Source organism: Macrotis lagotis, chromosome 4, assembly GCF_037893015.1.
Source record: "Macrotis lagotis isolate mMagLag1 chromosome 4, bilby.v1.9.chrom.fasta, whole genome shotgun sequence".
Taxonomy (NCBI): domain Eukaryota; kingdom Metazoa; phylum Chordata; class Mammalia; order Peramelemorphia; family Peramelidae; genus Macrotis; species Macrotis lagotis.
The window spans coordinates 111673521-111695173 of NC_133661.1; the positions used below are offsets into that span (position 1 = coordinate 111673521).

Here is a 21653-nt window from a genome sequence, read left to right on the forward strand (position 1 = left end):
ATAAATAGAAGGAATGAAATAATACCTACTCTAAAGGAGATGGCATTCTTTTGGGAAGGCATAGAGAGAGAGAGAGAGAGAGAGAGAGAGAGAGAGAGACAGACAGACAGACAGACAGACAGACATATATATGTATGCATATGTGTGTGTTTAAAGAATAAATTGGAGAAGGAAATGAAACAATTCCAGTATCTTTGCAAAGAAAACCCCCAAAATTGAAGTCATGGAGTTGGACATGACTGAAACAACTCAAGAATAAAAACAACATATAATAAATACAAGGTAGATGGGGCAAGACCTGGGACTAGCAGATGTGGGGATTAAGAAAGGCTTCCTGTTTAAATCATATGTTGTATTTAACCTTTTTAGAGGTCATGACTCTTTTGGCAGTCTGGTGAAGCCAATGGGACCTTTCTTAGAATAATATTTTTAAATGCACAAATTAAAATTCATAGGATTACAAAAGGAAACTTAAGGTTAATGAAAATAATAAAGATGAAAATTATTTCCCACCTAAATTCACAGACTCCTGACTCTCTCCATGGATCCCTTAGTTCATAATTTCCATTGTAGAAGGTTGTGGTTGAATTGAATCTTAAGGAAGAGAGGGATTTCGTAAAGCAGATGTGAAGAGGGATTGCAGGCAGAGGGACAGTGTGAGAGTGTAGAGGCAAGAGATGGGATGCTCTTTGTGAGAACCACTTTGGCTAGATTAATCATAGAGTAAGGGATGGGGATATGGGGGGCAGGGGTTTGGGGGGAGTGCAGTGAGAGGTAATATATCTTAGATTGTGAAAAGCTTCAAAAGCAAGAATAGTTTATCATTTTTACTATAGAGGCCCTAAGAAGTCACTAGAGATTATTGAGAAGGGGTCTGATGGTGCAATGATTCCAAAATTGTAGTGCCCTTGCCCTCAGATAGTTTACAATCTAATTGTCATAATAAGACTACACAGATAAATGTAATACACATTATAATAAAGATATAAAAAAGTAAAATGTACCATAAAATCAACTAAAGGAACAATTATTTCTGGCCTGAGAGCACAGAAAAGGTTACTTGGAAAGGTGCCATTTAATATGGCTTGGATCATTTGAGCTGGGCACTGAAGGGTAGTTAAGACATTAACAGACAGACATGGGCGTTGAAAGTATCCTAGGGACTGGGAACAAGTTAAATAAGGAATTAGGGAACATGGTAGATCACATCCTTCTCCTTTCCCTGTACTCTGGGAATTTGCTTGTTCCAACTCTGGTAACTGGTCTCCCAAGGGGTTAATTCTATGACTGTCCAAGGTGATAAAAGGGAAAAGATGACAGAGGGAGGGAGCCTGGGTATGATGGGGAAGCCCCGGGAGGAGCCCAGGGCTATGCGTGCCTGCACCGCAGCTCTGCGGAAGGTTCTCCCTGCCTTGGGGATCACATGGCTTTGCCAGAGTCTGACTGCAGCACCAGCTGCTCTCATAGCTGAGCCTGAGCCTGAGCCTGAGCCTGAGCCTGATCCAGGCAGGCCAGCCCTTGCGCAGGGGATTCCTCAGTGGAGGCAGCAGCCAGAGGGAGAGATTGGGGCCTCTGGGTGGGAGCCTGGGGCTCCTCTCCTGGGCTCTGAAGAATAGCCAGCCAGACTGAAGCTAACCATGTCTATCTGCTGTTGCTTCTTTTTCAGGGACTATGGAAGTTCGAAGAGGAAATCAGGTAAGCAGTGGGACCTCTGAACTGTTTGTCTTTTCCTTCTCCTTTTGCCTGTTGCATGTACTCTGGAGGCTCTTTTCCAGATCACCTGGAGGTCATGCAGAGTGAGTTGCACTCTGCATTTGGGATTCATTTTTTCTTGAGGTTTTTCACCTGTTTGCCAAAATACTCAATTTAGTTTTATTTGGCTAGATGTTATATCCAGGGGTCACCTATCTCATGGCCACTCTAGACCTTCAGCATGCCCAGGAAGAACTATCCAATAGAAAACCCCAAACCTGAACCTAAATCTCCTCCTCTTCTCTCTTTTTCCTTTCCTTTCCCTCCTCTCCTTCTTTCTTTTTCTCTCTCCTCTTTTTCCTTGCATGCTAGCAGTCAAACCCAAAGCTCCTGTTCCCCCTTGTGTGTGTGTGCAAGGGTGAGTATGGGGAAGGTCACTGAGGAATGTTTAATAATGGGTTCAGCCTTCTAGAAAATGAATCTTTTTCTCCTTCTCGGTCCCTGCCCTCAATCCAGCCTCTCTTTCCCAGAGATTTGGGGACGAGTTTTTTTTCTGTCGTTCTTTGAGAAGGATAATAACGGATTGCAGTGTCTCCTCTTGCATTGGGCATTTGTTGATCAGCTGGACGTTAATCGGGCTGGGCAGGTTGTACTTGTATCAAATGGAGCTTTAATGGATTGGCTGCTCCTGACCTCAGCCCCTCCCTCCTTCACTGGAGACCATTAGAACTCTTCCTCCTGCCTGAAACTGGGAAGATGGAAGGGCAGGTTCACTAAGATTCATGAGGATTTCAAAGGGTGGAAACTGAGTCCTTGGGGCCAATTGAGAGATGAGAAGTGGGGATAACAGTGCCTGAGATATTAGCTAGATTATGAGCTAGCCAATAGCTGGACTGGGGGAAATAGTAGGAAGATGAAAAAGGGGGGGAAAATAACAAGCTGACTCACCAGACTTTCTCTGTCTCTTGTTTTGATACAGAAGAACCAATAAAAAGATTTCATCACTAAGAAGTGTAGACATCTATGTTTGTACTTGGGTGAACATTGCAGCCTTTTTCATGGATGCATTTTTCTGTTTGTACATGTATTGGGTTGTATTGCACATATTAGGGTGTGTATTGGTCAGGGGGTATTGAGAGTTATGTATTTGGGGATTGATAGGAGTTCAGATATATTGAATTGTTTGTGTGGTTAGTGTATATGTGGGTGTCAATATATACCACAGTTTGGAGTATCTTTTTATCTGTATCTTATGACTTAAGATATGTGTTGTGTGTCTGTGCTCGGTGGAATTCATGGTCCTTTGCTGCATACGTGTGTGTGTGTGTGCGTGTGCACGTGTACAAGCACCATCATCTTGTATCAGCTGCAGCTTCCCCCTTTCCCCCATGTCGCTTGGTACCTTGGTAGCTAGGCTGATATTTTGGAGGAATGAAGGGTAGCAAGATTACCTCCACCTCCTCCTCTTCATACCCACTGGCCCCAACTCAGTCAAGAACCAATTCCCTCTCTAGGGCAAGAAACTCAAATGGAAATGAGAGCCAGTAAGTGTACAAAAGGATCCCTTTGGGCACATATTGACTTAGAAAACCACATATTAATATTATCTATGTTTTGTCAATAAGAATTTCCCAGTCACATTTTTGCATAGTTTGGGCTATTCATAGGAGTGTTGTGAAAGTATGTGTTTTTATGAACTGCAAAATGCTAGGATATGATTGGGTTTTGTTGTTCTTGTTTACTGTTCACTCAATTTTCAGTTGTGTCCTGTTCTCCATAACTCACTGGGCTTTTCTTAACAATGATAGTTTTGCCTTTCCTTTTCCAATTCATTTCACATATGAGGAAACTGAGGCAAATAGCATAAAGTGACTTGCCCAGGTCACACAGCTAAGTATCCCAGTCTGAAGTTGGGAATATCTGAAGTCACAGTTGAACTCAGAAAAATGTGTCTTCCTGACTTTAGGTCTGATGCTCTCTCTGTCCTCTGGGCCACCTGTCTGATCTCAAGCACAAGATGAGATTGTTTGGGGTCATTTTGGCTAAGAATTGAATCAGTCTTAGGACCATTGCAATGATTTAATTCAGAAGGGTGGCAGTGACTGTCTTTGAGTGAGCAGAGTCTATCCTAGGGAGTTTCATGTTACATTGGGAGCTGAACATTATTCTGGGTTACATGTGCTTGAAATGACATCTGTTGGGATGAGACTTACTTCAGAGTAGGGAGGAAAGAGTCTTGAATTAATTAGGAATCAGGTAGCAGGAAAGAGTAGAAAGGGTATGGGACCTAGAATCGGAAAAGCAAGGTTCAAGATTTGAACATTAATGCTTATGTGAACTTGGGCAGTTCATTTTAACCTCCTTGGGCTAACTTAATTTCTTCAGCAATAAAATGAAGGTATTGGATTCAAAGACCTTTAAGTTTCTTTCCAGTTCTAGATATATGGACATATGATCATTTTACTACTATCTGTGTGATGTGAACAAGTCTCGGTTTTCCTTACATATAAAATGGGATAAGTTCAATCCAGTAAAAAGACTGAGAGATGGGCAGCTAGGTGGCGCAGTGGATAGAGCACCAGACCTGGAGTCAGGAAGACCTCAGACACTTAATCCAGCCTCAGACACTTAATAATTACCTAGCTGTGTGATCATGGGCAAGTCACTCTTAATCCCATTGCCTTAAATAAATAAAATTTAAAAAAAACACCAAGCACTTTTCTGTGTAGTTACTTCTGCTGAATGCTGAAGGAGATGCAGGTAAGTCACCTGTCCTCAGAGGAAGATTCACTTATTGTTTAGTAAGGGAGGTAAGACACATTCAAAAATAACTATACTATAAAATAAAATGGATCAGAAGAGAAGTAAGAACAAAGATCTGTGGGAGTTCAGAGAAGGAAAAGAGTTCTTCTGGCTGAGCAAAGGGGCGCGCCAGAGAATGTTTCATGGAGGAGGAGGCAGCATTTGACCCTTTCATGCAGTTTCCTTCAGAAACCTCCTTTAGAATTTCCCCAGATTTTTGTCAATGTGGCTTCTGTGCTCTCGAGGAAACCCTTCCATGTTAGAACTGAGGTTTTGCTAGAATCGGCATTCCTCCAGCATCCTTATCAGAGACAGGAGGACAGAATCACAGAATGCCAGAGCTGGAAGAAAACTTGGAGGCCAAGCCAGTCCAGGCAAATCCTCTTATTTTTTGGAGGAAAAAAGCTTGAGGTGAAGTGGTTTGCCCAAGGCATTTGAAGTGAGCTGGGAGTGTCATGTCTTCTCATCTCAAATCTGATGCTTTTTTTTAAACTACCCAGTTCCAAGCAGAACACTTCCTAGTTACTAGCCAGAGTTACATGGGATTAGAAAATTTCTTGAGATGTTGCTGGGATATGAATAAGCAAAATGTTTCTTATGTAGTGTTTCTATTGGACCTGCTTTTAACAAAGAGCTATGAATCATCTGTGATTGTCATATTCCTTATACAATATGCAAATAGAAGCTTTAACATACTTAAGGAAATTTATTTTCTTAGGCAAATGACATTCTCCCTGAGATTTTGCTTAAATATTTCCTTGGTAATTCCTTTCTTGAGAATTGTGTGGTGATAGCTGTGCGTCATAGTGGAAAGAGATCTCAGCTAAAATCCCAGAGACCTCCAAGCCTCATTCTGGTGTCATCTCTGTTAAATAACTCATTGTGTTGGATAAGTCTATTTGTCCAAGTAATCTTTGGGGCAAATCACTTACCCTTTTTTGTCTTCATCTTCCCCATCTATAAAATGAGAGGGCTGAACTAGATGATTTCTTCTTGGATTTAGATGAGCCCTTCTTGGACCTGAAATACTTGTATTGGTAACTCCTAAGGCCAGCTCCCATCCCAATGATCAGAAATTCTGAATTAACTGAACCTAAGTCATTATGGTCGGTAGTGCTGGAGTACTTGACATTTTGCCAAAAAATTCAAGCTCACGTTTCATTAATGAGTTTTCATTAATGAACTTTTTAACAGCAGGAGATTGATTTTTCTCATTGTCAGGAGGAGGGAAACTAGGATTATGGAATGGTGAAGCTAGAAGGGCCTTTAGAGAGCTTATAAATACAACTTCATCATTTTAGAAGATGGAGAAACTGAGATCAAAGAAGTGACTTGCCCAAGATCATACAGGAACTTAGTGACAGAATTGTACCTAGAACTTAGGTCTCTTGGCTCCTAAAAGCCTTTGTCCTTTGTCTTGTTTTTCCCTTCTACCCTCCACCCTCCAACATCACCAAGTAATTCTGGATAGTTGTGTGGCCTTGTGTAAGAGAGGCCACATGATTCTGGAAAACAAAAAACACAGAATTTATAGCCATCTTCACATGTTTCCCCAATAAGTAATGATTCGCCTGACATCAAAGAAGGCCAAACTGTCTTTTTGATCCAAACTTGGATTAGTGAAAGACAACTATGGAACTTTGTTAGTTGTGTAGAGAGAAAGGCACAAGGAAACTTTCTCCTTAAAAATCAAGAGAATTGCCTTTTTTTATTGGAGGCAATCTGAAACTTTTGCTTCAATTAAATATAGAGGCAGTCTGATTGGGCACTAGAAAAGAACCCTACCTGCACCTCTCAGGTGTAAGAATCAGGAGATTTGGGGATTAGTCCCAGCTCTGTCATTAACAGCTTTGTGACCTTGTGAAAATCATGTCCCTTCTCAGGGCCTCACTTCCTTCATCTGTAAAATGAGAGAGTTGGACTATAGAACATGTGTTATGGATCCCTTTGAAAGTCTGGTAACACCTATGGATCCTTTCTCAGAATAAGTTTTTAAACATATATGAAATAAAATGCAAAGGAAACTAGTTATATTGAAATATAGTTTATATATATGTATAAATAAACATGTATATGTATATATGTATACATATTTATAGCTATATATATATATATAAAATAAACATATGTTTATTTAATAAAATTCACAGACTCCAGGACCAGAGGTTCTAAGTAGATCCAAATGTTCTCCGAGTTCTCAATTGAATGTAACCAATTTTTATTTAACATGTGTGTTAGATAAAGCTTTAGATTCAGAGAAAGCTGAATTGAGTTTGAAATACTGCCCTTCTACATATAAGATCATCAGTCCAGAACTCACAGGAATCTCAGAGGTTAGCTCATTCTATCCTCTCATTTGATATATGAAATAACTGAGACTCAATAAAAGTTTTGACATGTCCAAGGTCACAAAGGTACTATGCATCAAAATCTGGATTTGAACTCAGATCCTCTAATTTCCAAGTCAGTGTTCTCTCGACACTGTACTCTGCTGCCTACATGTGTGACATTGGGCAAGCTACTTCATCTCTGTTGGCCTCAATCTGTTATCTATAAAATGAAAGCACTGAAAGAGATGATCTTTTAATCTTAAATCTAATTATCTCTAATATGCCAAGTTCAACTCATGCTGAGAGAGAGACAGAAGGATAAAACATAGTGCCTGGCCATGGGGAGCTTCCAGCCCAGCAGAGGAGATGTCCAAGAAGCAAAATGACATATGACATGTTAAACAGTGATTGAAAGGTGCAAAATTTGGTGCTAGAGGAACGGAGAGGAGAGGAGAAGAGAATCACTGTGAAATGTCCTTGTGAAGAAAAATTTCCTGGAAATGGAAGGACTTAAGAGTGTAGCCCTTTGGGGGCGGCTAGGTGGCGCAGTGGATAAAGCACCAGCCCTGGAGTCAGGAGTACCTGGGTTCAAATCCAGTCTCAGACACTTAATAATTATCTGGCTGTGTGGCCTTGGGCAAGCCACTTAACCCCATTTGCCTTGCAAAAACCTAAAAAAAAGTGTAGCCTTTGAGGAGAACTTTGCTAGAGAGGAAGAGAAGGGAAGGGTGGTATCCCAAGCAGGGAGAAAAGCATGACCACAGGGCTTGAGGGAAGAGTGCTGTGCATGGAAGCCTTCTGTTGGAGTAGAGAGCAGTGTGAGAAAATGGTAGCATTTGTCCACACGGGATTGTATTAGAGGAGCTTTGGCCAACACTGACCATCCATCTGGAGCAAAGTCCTCTGGGCTCCAGCTCTATCTCCTTTATGATCCCAAGAGTTTTCCTGGCACCTCCCATTGACCCATTCCATCTTGTTAGAAGCATCAGCTTTTGGCATTTCTCACCCATGCCGGTGTTTCAAAATTTATATTCAAACAGATCTCTCCTATAGACTGATATCACCACTCAAGATGTAAATTAGAAACCTAATTAAAATTTAGAAAGGAAGCCTCTTAGTTTGGATATACTTGAATCTGCCTCCTTTTGGCACTGAGGTGATGAATTTGCTTTTGGATGTTTCTGTGTACAATTCTCCCCAACTGGAGAGCTAGCACTATTCCCTGGCCTAGATGACTTGGATGCTGAGAAGAAAAGGAAGTCCTTCAAATTCTCTTCTTAAACATCTTAATTCTGAGATAACTCAGGCATGTGATTATGGTTTTACAAAAAAGCCATTAGATCCAAGAATCAGGATACTTGAGTTCTAGCCATGTAACTTTGGTCCTCTGGGTCCTCAAGAATTATCCTCTGTAAAATGGGAATAATATGACATATTTTGTTTACCACTTAAGGTTATTGTGAGGCTCAAATGATGTATTAGATGGGAAAGAATAGAGAACAGTCTCCAATTAACAACATCTCTTACTACAAAAATCTGCTCTGTAGTACTCTTCACTCCCCCTTCATCTGCTTAGGAGAACAGATCATGTCTGCTTTCTTGGGGGGCTTTCTGCCCCCAAATATCTTCTTCCAAACCAACAGGATGTTTCGTTTTTAATTTCCTTGAAATATCCCCCAGAAATTCCTTTGAATTCCAAAGTGCCTATTTTAAAAATGTATATACTCCCTTAAAGAGTTCTTAGTGATTCACACATCATTCCAATTAGGTGTCTTTCCTCTTTAGCCTTAGTACAAATTACTCCTAGTCAAATTTAGCTGGACTGAAGAAATGGGTGGTTTTAATTTCAGAAGCAGTCATTTTAAAGTATGGGTCAGTGTGATGAGAAGAACAGAACTGGGTAGAAGTCAGAGCTGGGGAAGGAAAGGGAGAGGAAGGGAATAAGCATATCTAAAGTACTTACTAGGTACACTGTGTTAAACACTTTTACAAATATTATCTCATGTGATCCTTACAACAACCCTGCAGGAGAGGTACTGTTATTATTCCCATTTTACAGTTGAGACAACTGAGACAAATAGAGATTAAATGATTTGATCAAGATTACACAGTAAATATCTGAGGTTGGATTTGAACTAAGGTCTTCCTGAATCCAGGCCCACCATGCCACTTAGCTGCCTTTAAAGGCTTGAGGAATAAGAGACTTAAGAAATGAAGAAGTTAAAAGAAAGTAGAAGAGGCTAAAGACCACATTTTGTTGAGACCCTCTGCTTTTGCCTCCAGAAGAGAGAATGTTTTTCTTTTTTTTTTCTTCCTTAATCCCAGGACTCAGACTAGAAATATTAGTACTAGAGTTTCAGCTACATTACTAACTAAATAGATTTTTCTGGACTAGTCTGGGAACTTAACCAAAACACATAACTTTGTGGGAAAATGTGCTCTGAGTTCCAAATACCCATTTACAAACTTTTGAAACATAGCCACCTAATAGGTTGGAGGGCTACATGTGTACAGTATTTTTAGTATGAAATGGTGAGGACTTTGACATGAAACTCAAAAAAAATTACTTTGAAAAGAAACTTGAATCTACTAACTGTCATTAAAAAACCTCATCAGAGCAATTGAAAAGGATAAAGCTTGGAGGCTACTGAGGAGTGTCTCAAAAATACTCCTATTCCAGGAAGGAATCTAGGGCCTTCAGAAGCTACCTGACTTCTCAAAATGAAGTGCCACTGAGACTTGAAGACAGAGTGTGAAACTTTCTGGAAGATGAATCAGATCTCATATCATGGGCCTTGTGCCCAGAAGATATTATTCTCTTAATGCACAGGACTCAGATTAATTTAATTTTCCATCACTAAAATGAATGCGGTCCAACTGTGGGAAGAGAGCAAAGGAGCAAGTGGTTCTGTGACCATCACATTAGCCCAATTTCCTAGAACTCCTGAGATGACTAGTTGGGTGGGGGGATCTCTAAACTTTGATCCGCAGTGAGCAAGCCTGGGGTCCTGGTAGAAACTTTCTAACCAATGTGTTTGTGAGAAGCCCTAAAGCAAACCATGGTCACATGGAAGCAACATAGTATTTGAGGGTCCCAAGTCATGGCTCTAATAGGAATATCTTTGTGACCCTGGACAAATCCTTTCTTTCTCTGAACCTCATCTGTAAAATGAAGGGGTTGGTCTTAGACTTTTCAGTTCTAAACCCATGATTCTGTTGTATAAGATGTTTTCACAGGGATGCTCCCAGAAGAAAGATTCTACCCCCCCCTTTCCCTTCTATCCCCCCCCCCCCCAAAATGTGAAATTCGCTTTAATGGGACAAGGGCAAATTTTTGAGGGTTTTTTTGGAAAGTGTACCTTGTCTTGGGTGCTTATTACTACTTATTTACTACCCTTTGCTTTGGGTATTTATTACTACTATTATTAATAAGTCTGTACTTACTGATAAAGTTCATGATATAGGTCATGTATCTAAATTATATCTTTGGGTTTGTGATCGAAGAGATAAAGGCTTATGATTCTATGACTGGAGATCAGTTCCACTACTTGATACCTTTGGCAATTTACTTAACTACTCTGGGTCTCAGTTTCTTTTTCTGTAAAATGTAGAGGGTTGGATTGCATCAGTGGTTCTCAAAGTATGATCTAAGGATACTGGAGGGTTCCCAAGACCCTTTTAGAGTGTCCACAAGGTCGAAACTACTTTCATAATAGCCATAAGACATTTTAATTTTCAATATGGTAAATACTGATAGATGGCTATAACCCACATAGCTTTTTTTTTTTTTTTTTTGGTGGCAAGGAGTTCCTCAGTAATTTTTAAAAGTGTTAAAGGATCCTGAGACCAAAAAGTTTAAGAACCTCTGGATCTGAATAATCACTAAGGTCTCTCCATGCTCTGAATTCTATAGCTTAGAGTCAGAAGACAGGCTCTGACTCTTACTAACTTGAACTACCTTGGACAAGTCATTTTTTTTCTCCTCTTTGCCTTAGATCCTTATTACTATTAGTACTACTACTACTACTACTACTACTACTACTACTACTACTATTAAAATAATAAGAATGAGGGCAGTTATGTGGCTTATCGGCTAGAGTGCCTGCCCTAGAGGGGATCTATGTTCAAATCAGTCCTCAGATACTTACTCAAAGTGTGCCCTGGGTAAGTCACTTGCCTCAGTTCTTACATCTATAAATTCTGGAAAAGGAAGTGGCAAACCACTTTAGTATCTTTGCCAAGAAAACACCCAGTGGGGATCATGGAGAATTGGATTTGACTAATTGACTAAACAACAACAAAACTAATAACATAATTACTGACAACAATAATAGCCTTTATATAGTACTTTAGATGTGATCTTATTTATCTTCCCAACTACTGTGGGAGATAGGTGGTGTTAATAGAAAATGATACAGATGGGATTAAGTGACTTGCCCAAGACCACATCAATGTCTGAGTCCAGATTTAAACTTCAAATACAACACCAATCCACTGTATCACTTACCTGTCTTTCATCTGGAAAATGGTATCATTGATCCTTGGACCATTTGCCTCTTAGAGATACTGTGAGGAAATAATAGGTAGAATTTCCTTAGAGTTTTAAGATTTATTGAGCAATCCTGTAAGGTAGATAGGCACCACAAATATTATCCTCATTTAACAGATGAGTAAATTGAGGCTCAGAGAAGTTATATGCCTTGCCCAAGGTCCCATAGTTAATCAGAACACATTTCTTTCCTGATTCCAAGGCCACTGCTCTTTCCACTACTTCATGATGTAGACCAGCACTGGGAGGGATAGCTAATAAATTAGATGACAGAGTCAGTATCCAGTATCCCAAAAGATCTCAATTGGCTAAAACACTGCACTGAATGGATCTAAGGGAATAAAATTTAATATAGATAAATGTGAAGTTTTCCTTGGATTTAAAAAGAATAGCCTCACAGATATCAGATGTATTAAAAAAAAAAAGTTGGGCAGCAGTTTGGGCTGCAGTGAGGGAAAAAAATATCACTAGGCTTGGTAATGCTTGCTTATAACCAAAGCTTTCTGGGAGACTGAGTCTGACAGACGTCTTTAGCTCAGGAGTTCTGAGCTGCCATTTAGATGTCCATCCTAAGGTTACTATTAAGATGGTGAATCCTGGGAGTTGGGGGCACCATAGGTGGCCTAAGGAAGTATGAATGGGCCTAGGTTAAAAATAGAGCAGGTCAGTAGTGAGATTAGATCCAAGGATAGCCTCTGTTCTGGGGGAGATGGAGAGAGACTCATTTTTTGAGGGGGAAAAAAAGGAGAGAGAAAGGAGGGGGGGGAAGATAAGAAAGAGAGAAGAATGGGGTTGTGTGGAAGGCCTAGTCAGGTCTTCTCTGCAATATTGTATGATATGGGCACCCAGTTTAGGAAAGACTTTTATAAAGTGAGGATAGCCAGAGGAAGGCAATCAGAATGGTGAAGGACATCAAGTTCCTACCACATTGGAGGATCTCTTAAAGGAACTGAGAATATTTGAGCTGGAGAAGAAAAGTCTCAGCAGAGGACACGATAGCTATCTTCACGCACATTGGCTCCCAATTGATAGAATCAGGAGAATGGGCTAAAATTTAAAAAAAGGAACTATAGGCTTACTGAGAGCTTTCCCAAAGTAACATGGAGTGTCTCTAGAGGTTCCCCCCACTGTAGGTCTTTGAATCAAGGCTTGATGAGCCCTTGTTGGATATTTTGCAAAGGATTCTTACTTGAGTAGGAGTGTTACTTGGAGAACTACTCAGTAGTTTTCTAACTTTGGAATTAGGGAATTCTGAGAAATTGGAACTATGATCTTTGTTGTTGTTCTTCTTCAGTTGTGTTTGACACTCAGTGATCCCATTTGGGGTTTTCTTGGTAAAGATGCCATTTCCTTCTCTAGCTCATTTGTAGATGAAGAAACTGAGACAGAATTAAGTGACTTGCCCAGAGTCATACACCTCGTAAGTGTCCGAGGTCAGATTTGAATTCAGGTCTTCCTGATAACTGATCTGGTACTCTATTGTACTACCCAGCTGCCCATGATTGTAAGAAAATCTCAAAACAGCACATTTGAACTCAGATAGTCTTGATTCCAGGGCCAGTGCTCTATCCACTGCACCACCTAGCTGACCCACTTTGTTTACTCTTTTAATTATCATTGTAATATTAATATTGGAAAAGGTTGGAAACATTTGGGAAAATTTATTTGGGGTTTTATTTTCTATTTTTTCCCAACAGATATATAATAAATAAGAAGAAGAAGAAAAAGGAGAATGATAGATCTTGAAGTTTACATAGTGCTCTACAATTATTCCCATTTTACAGATAAGGAAGCTAAAACAGACCAAGGCTAAGTTCCTTGCCAGGGTCACACAGCTAATATTAGGTCACACTTGAACTCCAGTTTTCCCTATTCTAGGTCTTAGTATTCTATTCACAGTGCCACCTAAACAAGTATAAAGACCTGCCAGTCTTTAGCCATCAACCTGAAAGTTGAAACCTTCTCAATCTATTTATGTGTGACTTTTTTTGACTAATAATGAAGAGTTTCTATATATCCCATGGAAAAGAGAAATTAGGCAATCCTTTCTGTTTTTGTATACCTTACTCTATACTGTTAGCCTAGAAGCATAGTATAGTGTTTATAACTTGATTCACTTTTGGGGGGGGGGGTGTTGCAAGGCAGTGGGGTTATACATTTGGTAGACAGAACCCTGGGGGGACACCTCCAGATAAAAGGGCATGATATAAATGATGATTCAGCAAAGAAGACCGAGGAGGTCACACAGCTAGGTAATTATTAAGTGTCTAAGACCAGATTTGAACTCAGATCGTCTTGATTCCAGGACCAGTGCTCTATCCACTGCACCACCTAGCTGACCCACTTTGTTTACTCTTTTAATTATCATTGTAATATTAATATTGGAAAAGGTTGGAAACATTTGGGAAAATTTATTTGGGGTTTTATTTTCTATTTTTCCCCAACAGATATTTAAGGTAGAGAACGTAAAAAAAGTCTTTAGAAAAAAAAATGTATTGTCTCTTCTCTTCCCTTTCCCTGCTTTTTTCTTTTTTTAAGACTTCCCATCTCTTCATAGAGCCCAAACAGTTGAGATAGAGCTGTATTTAGGTGCTATAAGACTCAGAATCTAGACATTATCAAGTCCTTGCCATGATGCTACTAACAATGATGTTGGGTAATAATCACCAACTTTTCCCTACCCCCCAACCTCTATGTAAAGAGACCCAATGATAAAGAGGCACTTGACTGAATCTCTGGACCACGAGACTTCCCCCAACCTGCCAAATCTTACTTACTCAACGCCAGCCATGATAGATATTTTGAGGGATGTGGCGCGTGCATATGTCTGCATGTGTGTCTGTCACAATTCCCAAAGGGAGGGAGGGTGAGGTCTGTGTGAAGTGATGAAGTCAGTGACAAGATCCCAAACACCACTGATCTCAGTTGTGAATTGGCAATAACCCCTAGAGAAGCTTTGTAAGCCCCTGGTCTAAGCAGTTATAAAGGATTCCTATACCTTTGTTCTGAATCAGGCAGGGAGGAGCAAGGGTTGGCTACAGTTTTTGTGGGCATGTTAGACACATTCCCTTGCTGCCTTCCCTCACCCCACCCCTACTTCCAATTCAGAGTTGTACCCTCAAGTATCCTACTGCCACGCTTCCCCTGGCGAGGCTTCCCTGTTTGCACTTGATCATCAGGATCTAATTAAAGGAGTCGGTTCCCCACCCTCCCCCCCACCTCCCCCAATCTCCTGTCCTTTTCTGCTCTCTCTATTCTACAACTGCTATACCTTAACCCTTGTTTCAGAAGAGCTGACTGCATGGACCAAGTCCTATCAAAGCTGAAATTTATGGCAGGTGGATTGGGGAGGAACCATGAAAGAAACATGTTTCCTTCTCAGTGCCAAACCAAACCATTCACTTGCTACTGCCATCACCAATACAGAGCCAATCACTGGTTTCTCTAGTCTTTTTTTCTCTGAAATAAATACCATGAAACACCACTGAAAAATATTGCAATGAACAAATACAGACTGCTCTCTTGTTCACTGTATTGGAGATTCCTCCATTGGTTCCTGTGACACACACACTAAACCATGGTGATTTCTGAGTTTCCTTCCAATACTGAGGCTCTATTAACTACGTGTACTACTGCTTAGAAGAGGTCATTTTTGCCCCAAATATAAAGTGCTTTCCTTACAAGAGTTCTGGGAAAGAGTTCAAGTATTATCCCCCTTTTGAGGTTCTTAGAGGCTTTAGAGAGGTATTACTATGAGTCTATAAGTATTGATTAAGAACTAGCTGCTCTGTGCCAGGCATTTCCTCTATAGTCTCAAAAAAAGAGGTCACCTAATTCATTACCAAAGCCCAGACCTCTTGTCTGCACAAACAATTCCATTTCATCTTGTCTCCTTCAACAGATTACCTTCTCTGTTATCTTATGGTTTATATTCAATCTTTCCATGTCTACTGATTCCTTCCCTATTACTTATGAACATGCCCATGTTTCCCCATCCTCAACCTTACCTCTCCCCACCCCCAATCCTTCCATCCCAACTATCATCTTATGTCTCTTTTGCCTTTTGTGACTAAACTCAAAAGGGACTGTCTAGGGGCAGCTAGGTGGCACAGTGGATAGAGCACTGGCCCTGAAGTCAGGAGTCCCTGAGTTCAAATCTGGCCTCAGACACTTAATAATTACCTAGCTGTGTGGCCTTGGGCAAGCCACTTAATCCCATTTGCCTTGCAAAAAAAACTTAAAAAAAAGGACTGTCTACAATAAATGTCTCCAGTTTATCTCCCCTTCTTAACCTCTTAAAATCCAACTTCCAACCTCAGCATCCACTAAAATTGCTCTCTCCAAAGTTATCAGTGATTGCTTCATTGCCAAATCCAGTGATCTTTTCTCAATTTTCCTTCTCCCTTACCTCTCTGCAGCCCTTGGCGTTGTTAATCACCCTCTGCTTAATATTCTCTTCTCTTTAGATTTTTGGGACACCATTCTCTCCTTGTTCTCCTCAGTCTTTGCTGAATCATCATCCATATCATGCCCTTTTATCTGGAGGTGTCCCCCCAGGGTTCTGTCTTGGTTTTTCTTCTCCCTCTATACTACTTCACTTGGTGATCTCATCAACTCCCATGAATTTAATTACCATCTCATCAGATCTACCTTTCCTTCCCCAATGTCTCTACTAGCCTTCAGTCTTGTATCTCCTCCTGCATTTCACAATAGACATCTGAAACTGAACATGTTCAGAAATTTAACACATCTTTCCTCCTAAATTTTCCCCACCCCTTAATTTCACTATTCATATAGAAGGTAATACCTTTATCCCAGACCCTCAAGCTTCCAATCTAGGTGTCTACCTTAAATGCTCATTATCTCTCTCATCCTCTTATCCAAAATGTTGCCAAGGTCTTCAGTTTCTCTCTGTTGCAGCATTCCTTGAATATGCCGCCTCTCTCCTCTGATACTCTTGCCACCTGGTTCAAACCCTTATCACCTCATTCCTGGATAAATACAGTAATCTGCTGGTGGGTCAGCTTTCTTTCCCCTAGCCAGTCTATCAATGTGACTTTCTTAAAGTACAGGTCCTCTACATCACACACACTGCATACATTCAATCCAATGGCTCCCTATCATCTTCAAGATCAAATTGGCATTCAAAGTCCTTCATAACCTAGGTTCCCCTCCCCCTCACACACATGTACACCTTTCTGGTCTTATTCTTTACACTCTACCACATACTTTTTGATCTAGTGAAACTGGCCTTATGGTTCTCATATATATATATTTATATATATATATATATATATATATATATATATATATATATATTTACAGCTACATAAAAAGATAGTTTTCAACATTCTTTTTTAAATAAGATTTTGAGTTCCACATTTTTCTCCTTTCCCCCCTTCCTAATATTGGTTATACACATATAACTACATTAAATATATTTCCTTATTAGCCATATTGTGAAAGAAGAATCAGAACAAAAAGGAAAAACATAAAATATAAATTTAAAAAATTTAAAATAGGGGCAGCTAGGTGGCATAGTGGATAGAGCACCTGCCCTGGAGTCAGGAGGACCTGAGTTCAAATCCAACTTCAGACACCTAATAATTACCTAGCTGTGTGGCCTTGGGCAAACCACTTAACCCCATTTGCCTTGCAAAATCCTAAAAAAAAAATTAAAATAGTGTGCTTTGGTTGTATTTAGACTCCATAGTTTTTTCTTTGGATGGGGTAGTACTTTTATCACAAGTCATTTAGCATTGTTTGATCATTACACCACTGAGAAGAGCTAAGTCTATCACTGTTGTTCATCAGATAATGTTGCTGTTAATGTATACAATGTTCTCCTGGTTCTGTTCACTTCATTCAGCATCAGTTCTTGTAAATCTCTCTAGGCTTTTTTGAAGTCCACCCACTTATGATTTGAGTTTTTTTTGGTTTTTGCAAGGCAATGGGGGTTAAATGACTTGCCCAAGGTCACATAGATAGGTAATCATTAAGTATCTTGAGGCCAAATGTGAATTCAGGTCCTCCTGACTCCAAGGTCAGTGCTCTATCCACGTGCTATCTAGCTGCCCCTTCTCCATGATTTCTTTCTTTTTTTTTTTTTGCAAGGCAAATGGGGTTAAGTGGCTTGCCCAAGGCCACACAGCTAGGTAATTATTGTCTGAGACCGGATTTGAACTCAGGTACTCCTGACTGCAGGGCCAGTGCTCTATCCACTGAGCCACCTAGCCACCCCTCTCCATGATTTCTTATGGAACAGTAGTGTTCCTTCACATTCATTTACTAAAATTTATTCAACCATTTCCCCAACTGATGGGCATCCCCTCAATTTCTACTTCTTTGCCACTACAAAAAGAGCTGCTCTGAATATTTTTGTTCCTGAGAGACTAATGATTGTTTCTTAAATAAGATACTCCATCTCTTAATTCCAGAAATTTTCAATGACTATTCCCTATATTTGGAATCCCTTCTTTATCTCCATTGGCTTCCTTGAAATCTCAACTAAAATCCCATCTTCTACAGGAATCCTTTATCAACATCTCTCAATTCAAGTCCCTTTGCTCTTTTAAGTATTTCCTATTTATCTTGTATACAGATTGTTAATATAATTTGATTGTTGATGGAGAACACTGACCCGGAGTCATGAGAACTTGAGTTCAAATCATAATGACACAGTTTTTCCTCATCTTCAATGAAGATGCCTTGGTGTATAGGGTAGCTAGGGGGCACAGTGAATGGAGCACTGGCCTTGGAGTCAGGAGGATAGGAGTTCAAATCCAGCCTCAGATACTTGACACTTACCAGCTATGTGACCTTGGGCAAGTCACTTAACCCTGATTGCCTCATATCCAAGGTCATTTCTAGTCATCCTGATTTATATCTGACCACTGGACTCAGCTCCAGAAAAGGAAGTGAGGCTGGTGACTTTCCACAGCACCCCCTCACTCAAATCCAATTTGCTTGCTTTTCATGGTATCACCTCCCCAATGTCATAGTCTTCTTCAAGAAAGGACAAACATCATCATTTCCAATTTGATTGTAAATCTTTGAGGGCTTTTACCCCTTTTTGTATCTATAACACTTAGCCTAGCAAATAGAAGACATTTAATAAATGATTATTGACTGACTGATAGATACTAAGAATAAACAAAAATTAGTCTTTCTTCTGAGGCACTTATCACTCTCTTCAGAGAGGATATAGTATGTAAAAAGATAGTATCTAAAAGAAAATATAATAAGTAGAGAGAGACCAGGTGAAACTTCTCATAAGAGGCTGACATCTGAGTTGAATGAAGATAAGGATTCTATTAAGGCAAAGTTGGGGAAGGGAGTTCATACTAGGGAAGAGGCCGGAGAAGGGAAGCTAAGTCTGGAAAAACCTCTAGATTGATTTACTTAGAACACAGAATTCAGGAAGGGGGCAGGGTGAAGTAAGTCAAGAAAATTAGGCTGGACTTTAAATGCCAAACCAGGTAGTTTATATTTTATCCCAGAGTTACTTAAAATTCTTGAGCAGGGGAATGACATGCTTTAGGAATATTGTTTTGGTAATTTTGATGGAGATAGGTCAGAGAAAAAAGAAATCAGGGAGAATAATTAAATTAGGAGGCTGTGGTCTACAAAGACCCCCCTCCCAGAAGCCTCATGTTGAAATATACTCCCTAGCTCTTGTTAGAGAGGTGAAGGACTCAGGAAGCAAATCAAGGCATATATTTTTGGGATATGGCCATTATGGAAATAACTACCAGTCTACTGTGAGTGTTATAGGAAGTATTTGATGTAGTGTGCAATGTGGTAGTGTGGGCTTACAAACAGGGAAACTGAGGCTCACAGATCTCTAAAGAGTTCAGTAGCTCTGAGCTGCAATGGTCAAAGCCAATCAGGAATCTCCACCCCACGTTGAAGGGGTATCAAATTGTCTAAGGAGGGCTGAACTAGCCCAGGTTAGAAACAGAGCAAGTCAGTGGTCAGACTACCTCTGAAGTGAGTAGTTCTTCCACCGAGAGACAAAGAAGACATAGGTACAAGATAGATTGTAGAGGGCTTTATATGTCTGGTTTAGGATTTTCTAAAAGTGGCCAGAATGGAACAGATTGAGAAGATAAGATAGGATTAATAAAATTTGGCAACAAGTTGGATATTTGACATCTCATTTTGTACCCTATCCCCAGAGACATGTCACACTCCTGCCAGAGGACTGCCCAGAAAGTGAGAGAATGTATGCCCACTTTTTATGTATGAGTAGACCTTAAGCCTTCACTCAAGCTTATTCTTTTTTTTATTTGACTATAATTATTGCAAGGTTCCCTATCCCCCTCCTTAAAGGGAGGGGGTTGGTCTTTCTTTTTTAAAAATTTATTTTTCCAATTATATATAGAAATAATTTTCAATATTCATTTTTGTAAAATTCTCTCCCTCTTCTCTAGGATAGCAAGTATTATGATTTGGTTATACATGTACAATAGTGTTATGCATATTTCCATATTGGTCATGCTGTGAGAGAAAAATCAGAACATGAAGGGAAAAACCTTAAGAAGGGAAAAGTAAAAAACAACATTAAAAAGGTGAAGATAGTATGTCAAACCTACCTTGATCCACTTCACAGTGGAGGTAACAGTCTCAGAGAGTTTAAGTGACTCGATGATGATCATACAAGTAACAAATGCCAAGGACTCTAGTCCATTGCTCCTTCCATTCTGTCATGCTGAACAAATGTAAGAGCTGAGAGAGCCCTTGGGGTTTTTAGGTTTAGAGTTTAGAGATGATCTATTCCATCCATCATTTTGTGGAGAAGGAAACTGATGTCTAAAGACTGGGAATGATGTGCCCAAATTCAGATAGTGAATAAGTTGCAGAGTTGGGAATACAACTCAGGCCTCTTCACTTCCATGTCAGGAGTCATTTTACTGTACCACAAATAGCTAAGATGCCTCTCACAGAGGAAAAACGTGCTGCATCCCAAGAGACCAAACCAAAGTGATAATCCTGAAGGGTTAGTTTCCTAACCCACAGAAGGACAGAGCCAGGACCATGTCTCCCCTTCCCTGGGCCTCTTTCTCTAAGAAGTAGGGGGTCAGTTCTCTGGCCCTCTCCCTTTTTCCTAGGTCCTGCAGTCATTCTATCCCATCCGATTTGGCCTCACGGGACAACCAGCTTCTAAGGCAAGGCACGGTTCCATCACGTGAAAGCCAGATGTGAAGAATTTTCCAAGTGGTTGGAGGTGGGGGTGGAAAGAGGAGAGGAGGAGGAGGAGTGAGGAGTGGTGATGCAGGGGGCTGGTTGTATGCATGTGTGCGTGTGTGTATAGATCTGTTTACGTGGCATCTGAGAGGGGGTGGAGATTGGTCTGGTCACTGAGTGGAGGGTGGGGGGAAGAGAGAGGCAGAATGATTCCCTGCAGGAGCAGCTGGGGACTAAGCTCAGTTTAGCTCCCATCAGACATTACAGATAATTGAGTTGTACTGTTCAGATGCTCATTTCCTGCACCATCTATCTTGCTTTTGAATCAGACTCAGTTATTTATACATAAACTAATGTCTGTTTGAAAGGCAGCAGATGCTTGAAATCTACAGCCTTTCCTGGGTGGGTGACATTTTTTGGCTTTTAGAGATACTAGTTCAAAGAAAAAAGCACTTGACTGCTTGCTTGTTAGGAGCCTTGGTTTCCAGTTTAGATATAGCCCATAGCCATGCAGATTCTAAGGAAAATTAATATACCAAAGAACTTGACAGTTATAAGATACGTAAATCCAATCCCCTCTTGTTACAGCTAAGAACTAAGGCCCAGAAAGGTAAAGTTGACCTGTCCAAGATAGGACAGCTAGTTAGTTAAAAACACTTGGACAAGAATCCTGACTCCCTGGTTCCTGCTATAACATATTGACTTGCCTTTCTCATTCTGTTTCCTGACCTTTCACCTTTATGAGGAGTCTACCATGAATTCATCTCAGACTCTCTTGACATCCTCACTGTAAGCTTTCCTCCTTCAAAGAGGAGGCCCTAGGAATGGGGGGAGGGTGGTGCGGGAATGCTACAAGGCTGATGACTTCATCTTTCTTCCTTGGCCCCCATCCATCTTTTCTGGGTCCATGCCTCCAAGTAAATGTACAGACTTGGCCAGGGGCTAGTGGGAATTGAGGAAGGCTTTTTCTGAAGAATAATAGAAAGAAGGGATTTCACTATCAGTACTGAAACTACCAAGATTCAGACCATCTTTGGTGTTGAGGCGAAGTGAAGGCAGAATACATGAAACTTGGGAATCAGATATATGTCCTA

At 40.3% G+C, this 21653-nt stretch overlaps 1 protein-coding gene across 2 annotated transcripts in view; it reads left to right on the forward strand.

Annotated features, from left to right (window-relative positions):
* SH3PXD2A (SH3 and PX domains 2A) overlaps window positions 1-21653 on the forward strand; it is a 362190-nt gene that overhangs the window by 211931 nt on the left and 128606 nt on the right. The window contains exon 6 of one of the 2 annotated variants that reach the window (XM_074233789.1): window positions 1667-1695. In XM_074233789.1, the coding sequence (XP_074089890.1) occupies window positions 1667-1695 (29 nt within the window). Of the gene's footprint in view, window positions 1-1493; window positions 1696-21653 lie in introns of those variants that run through there. The other variant, XM_074233790.1, reaches the window with a different exon arrangement.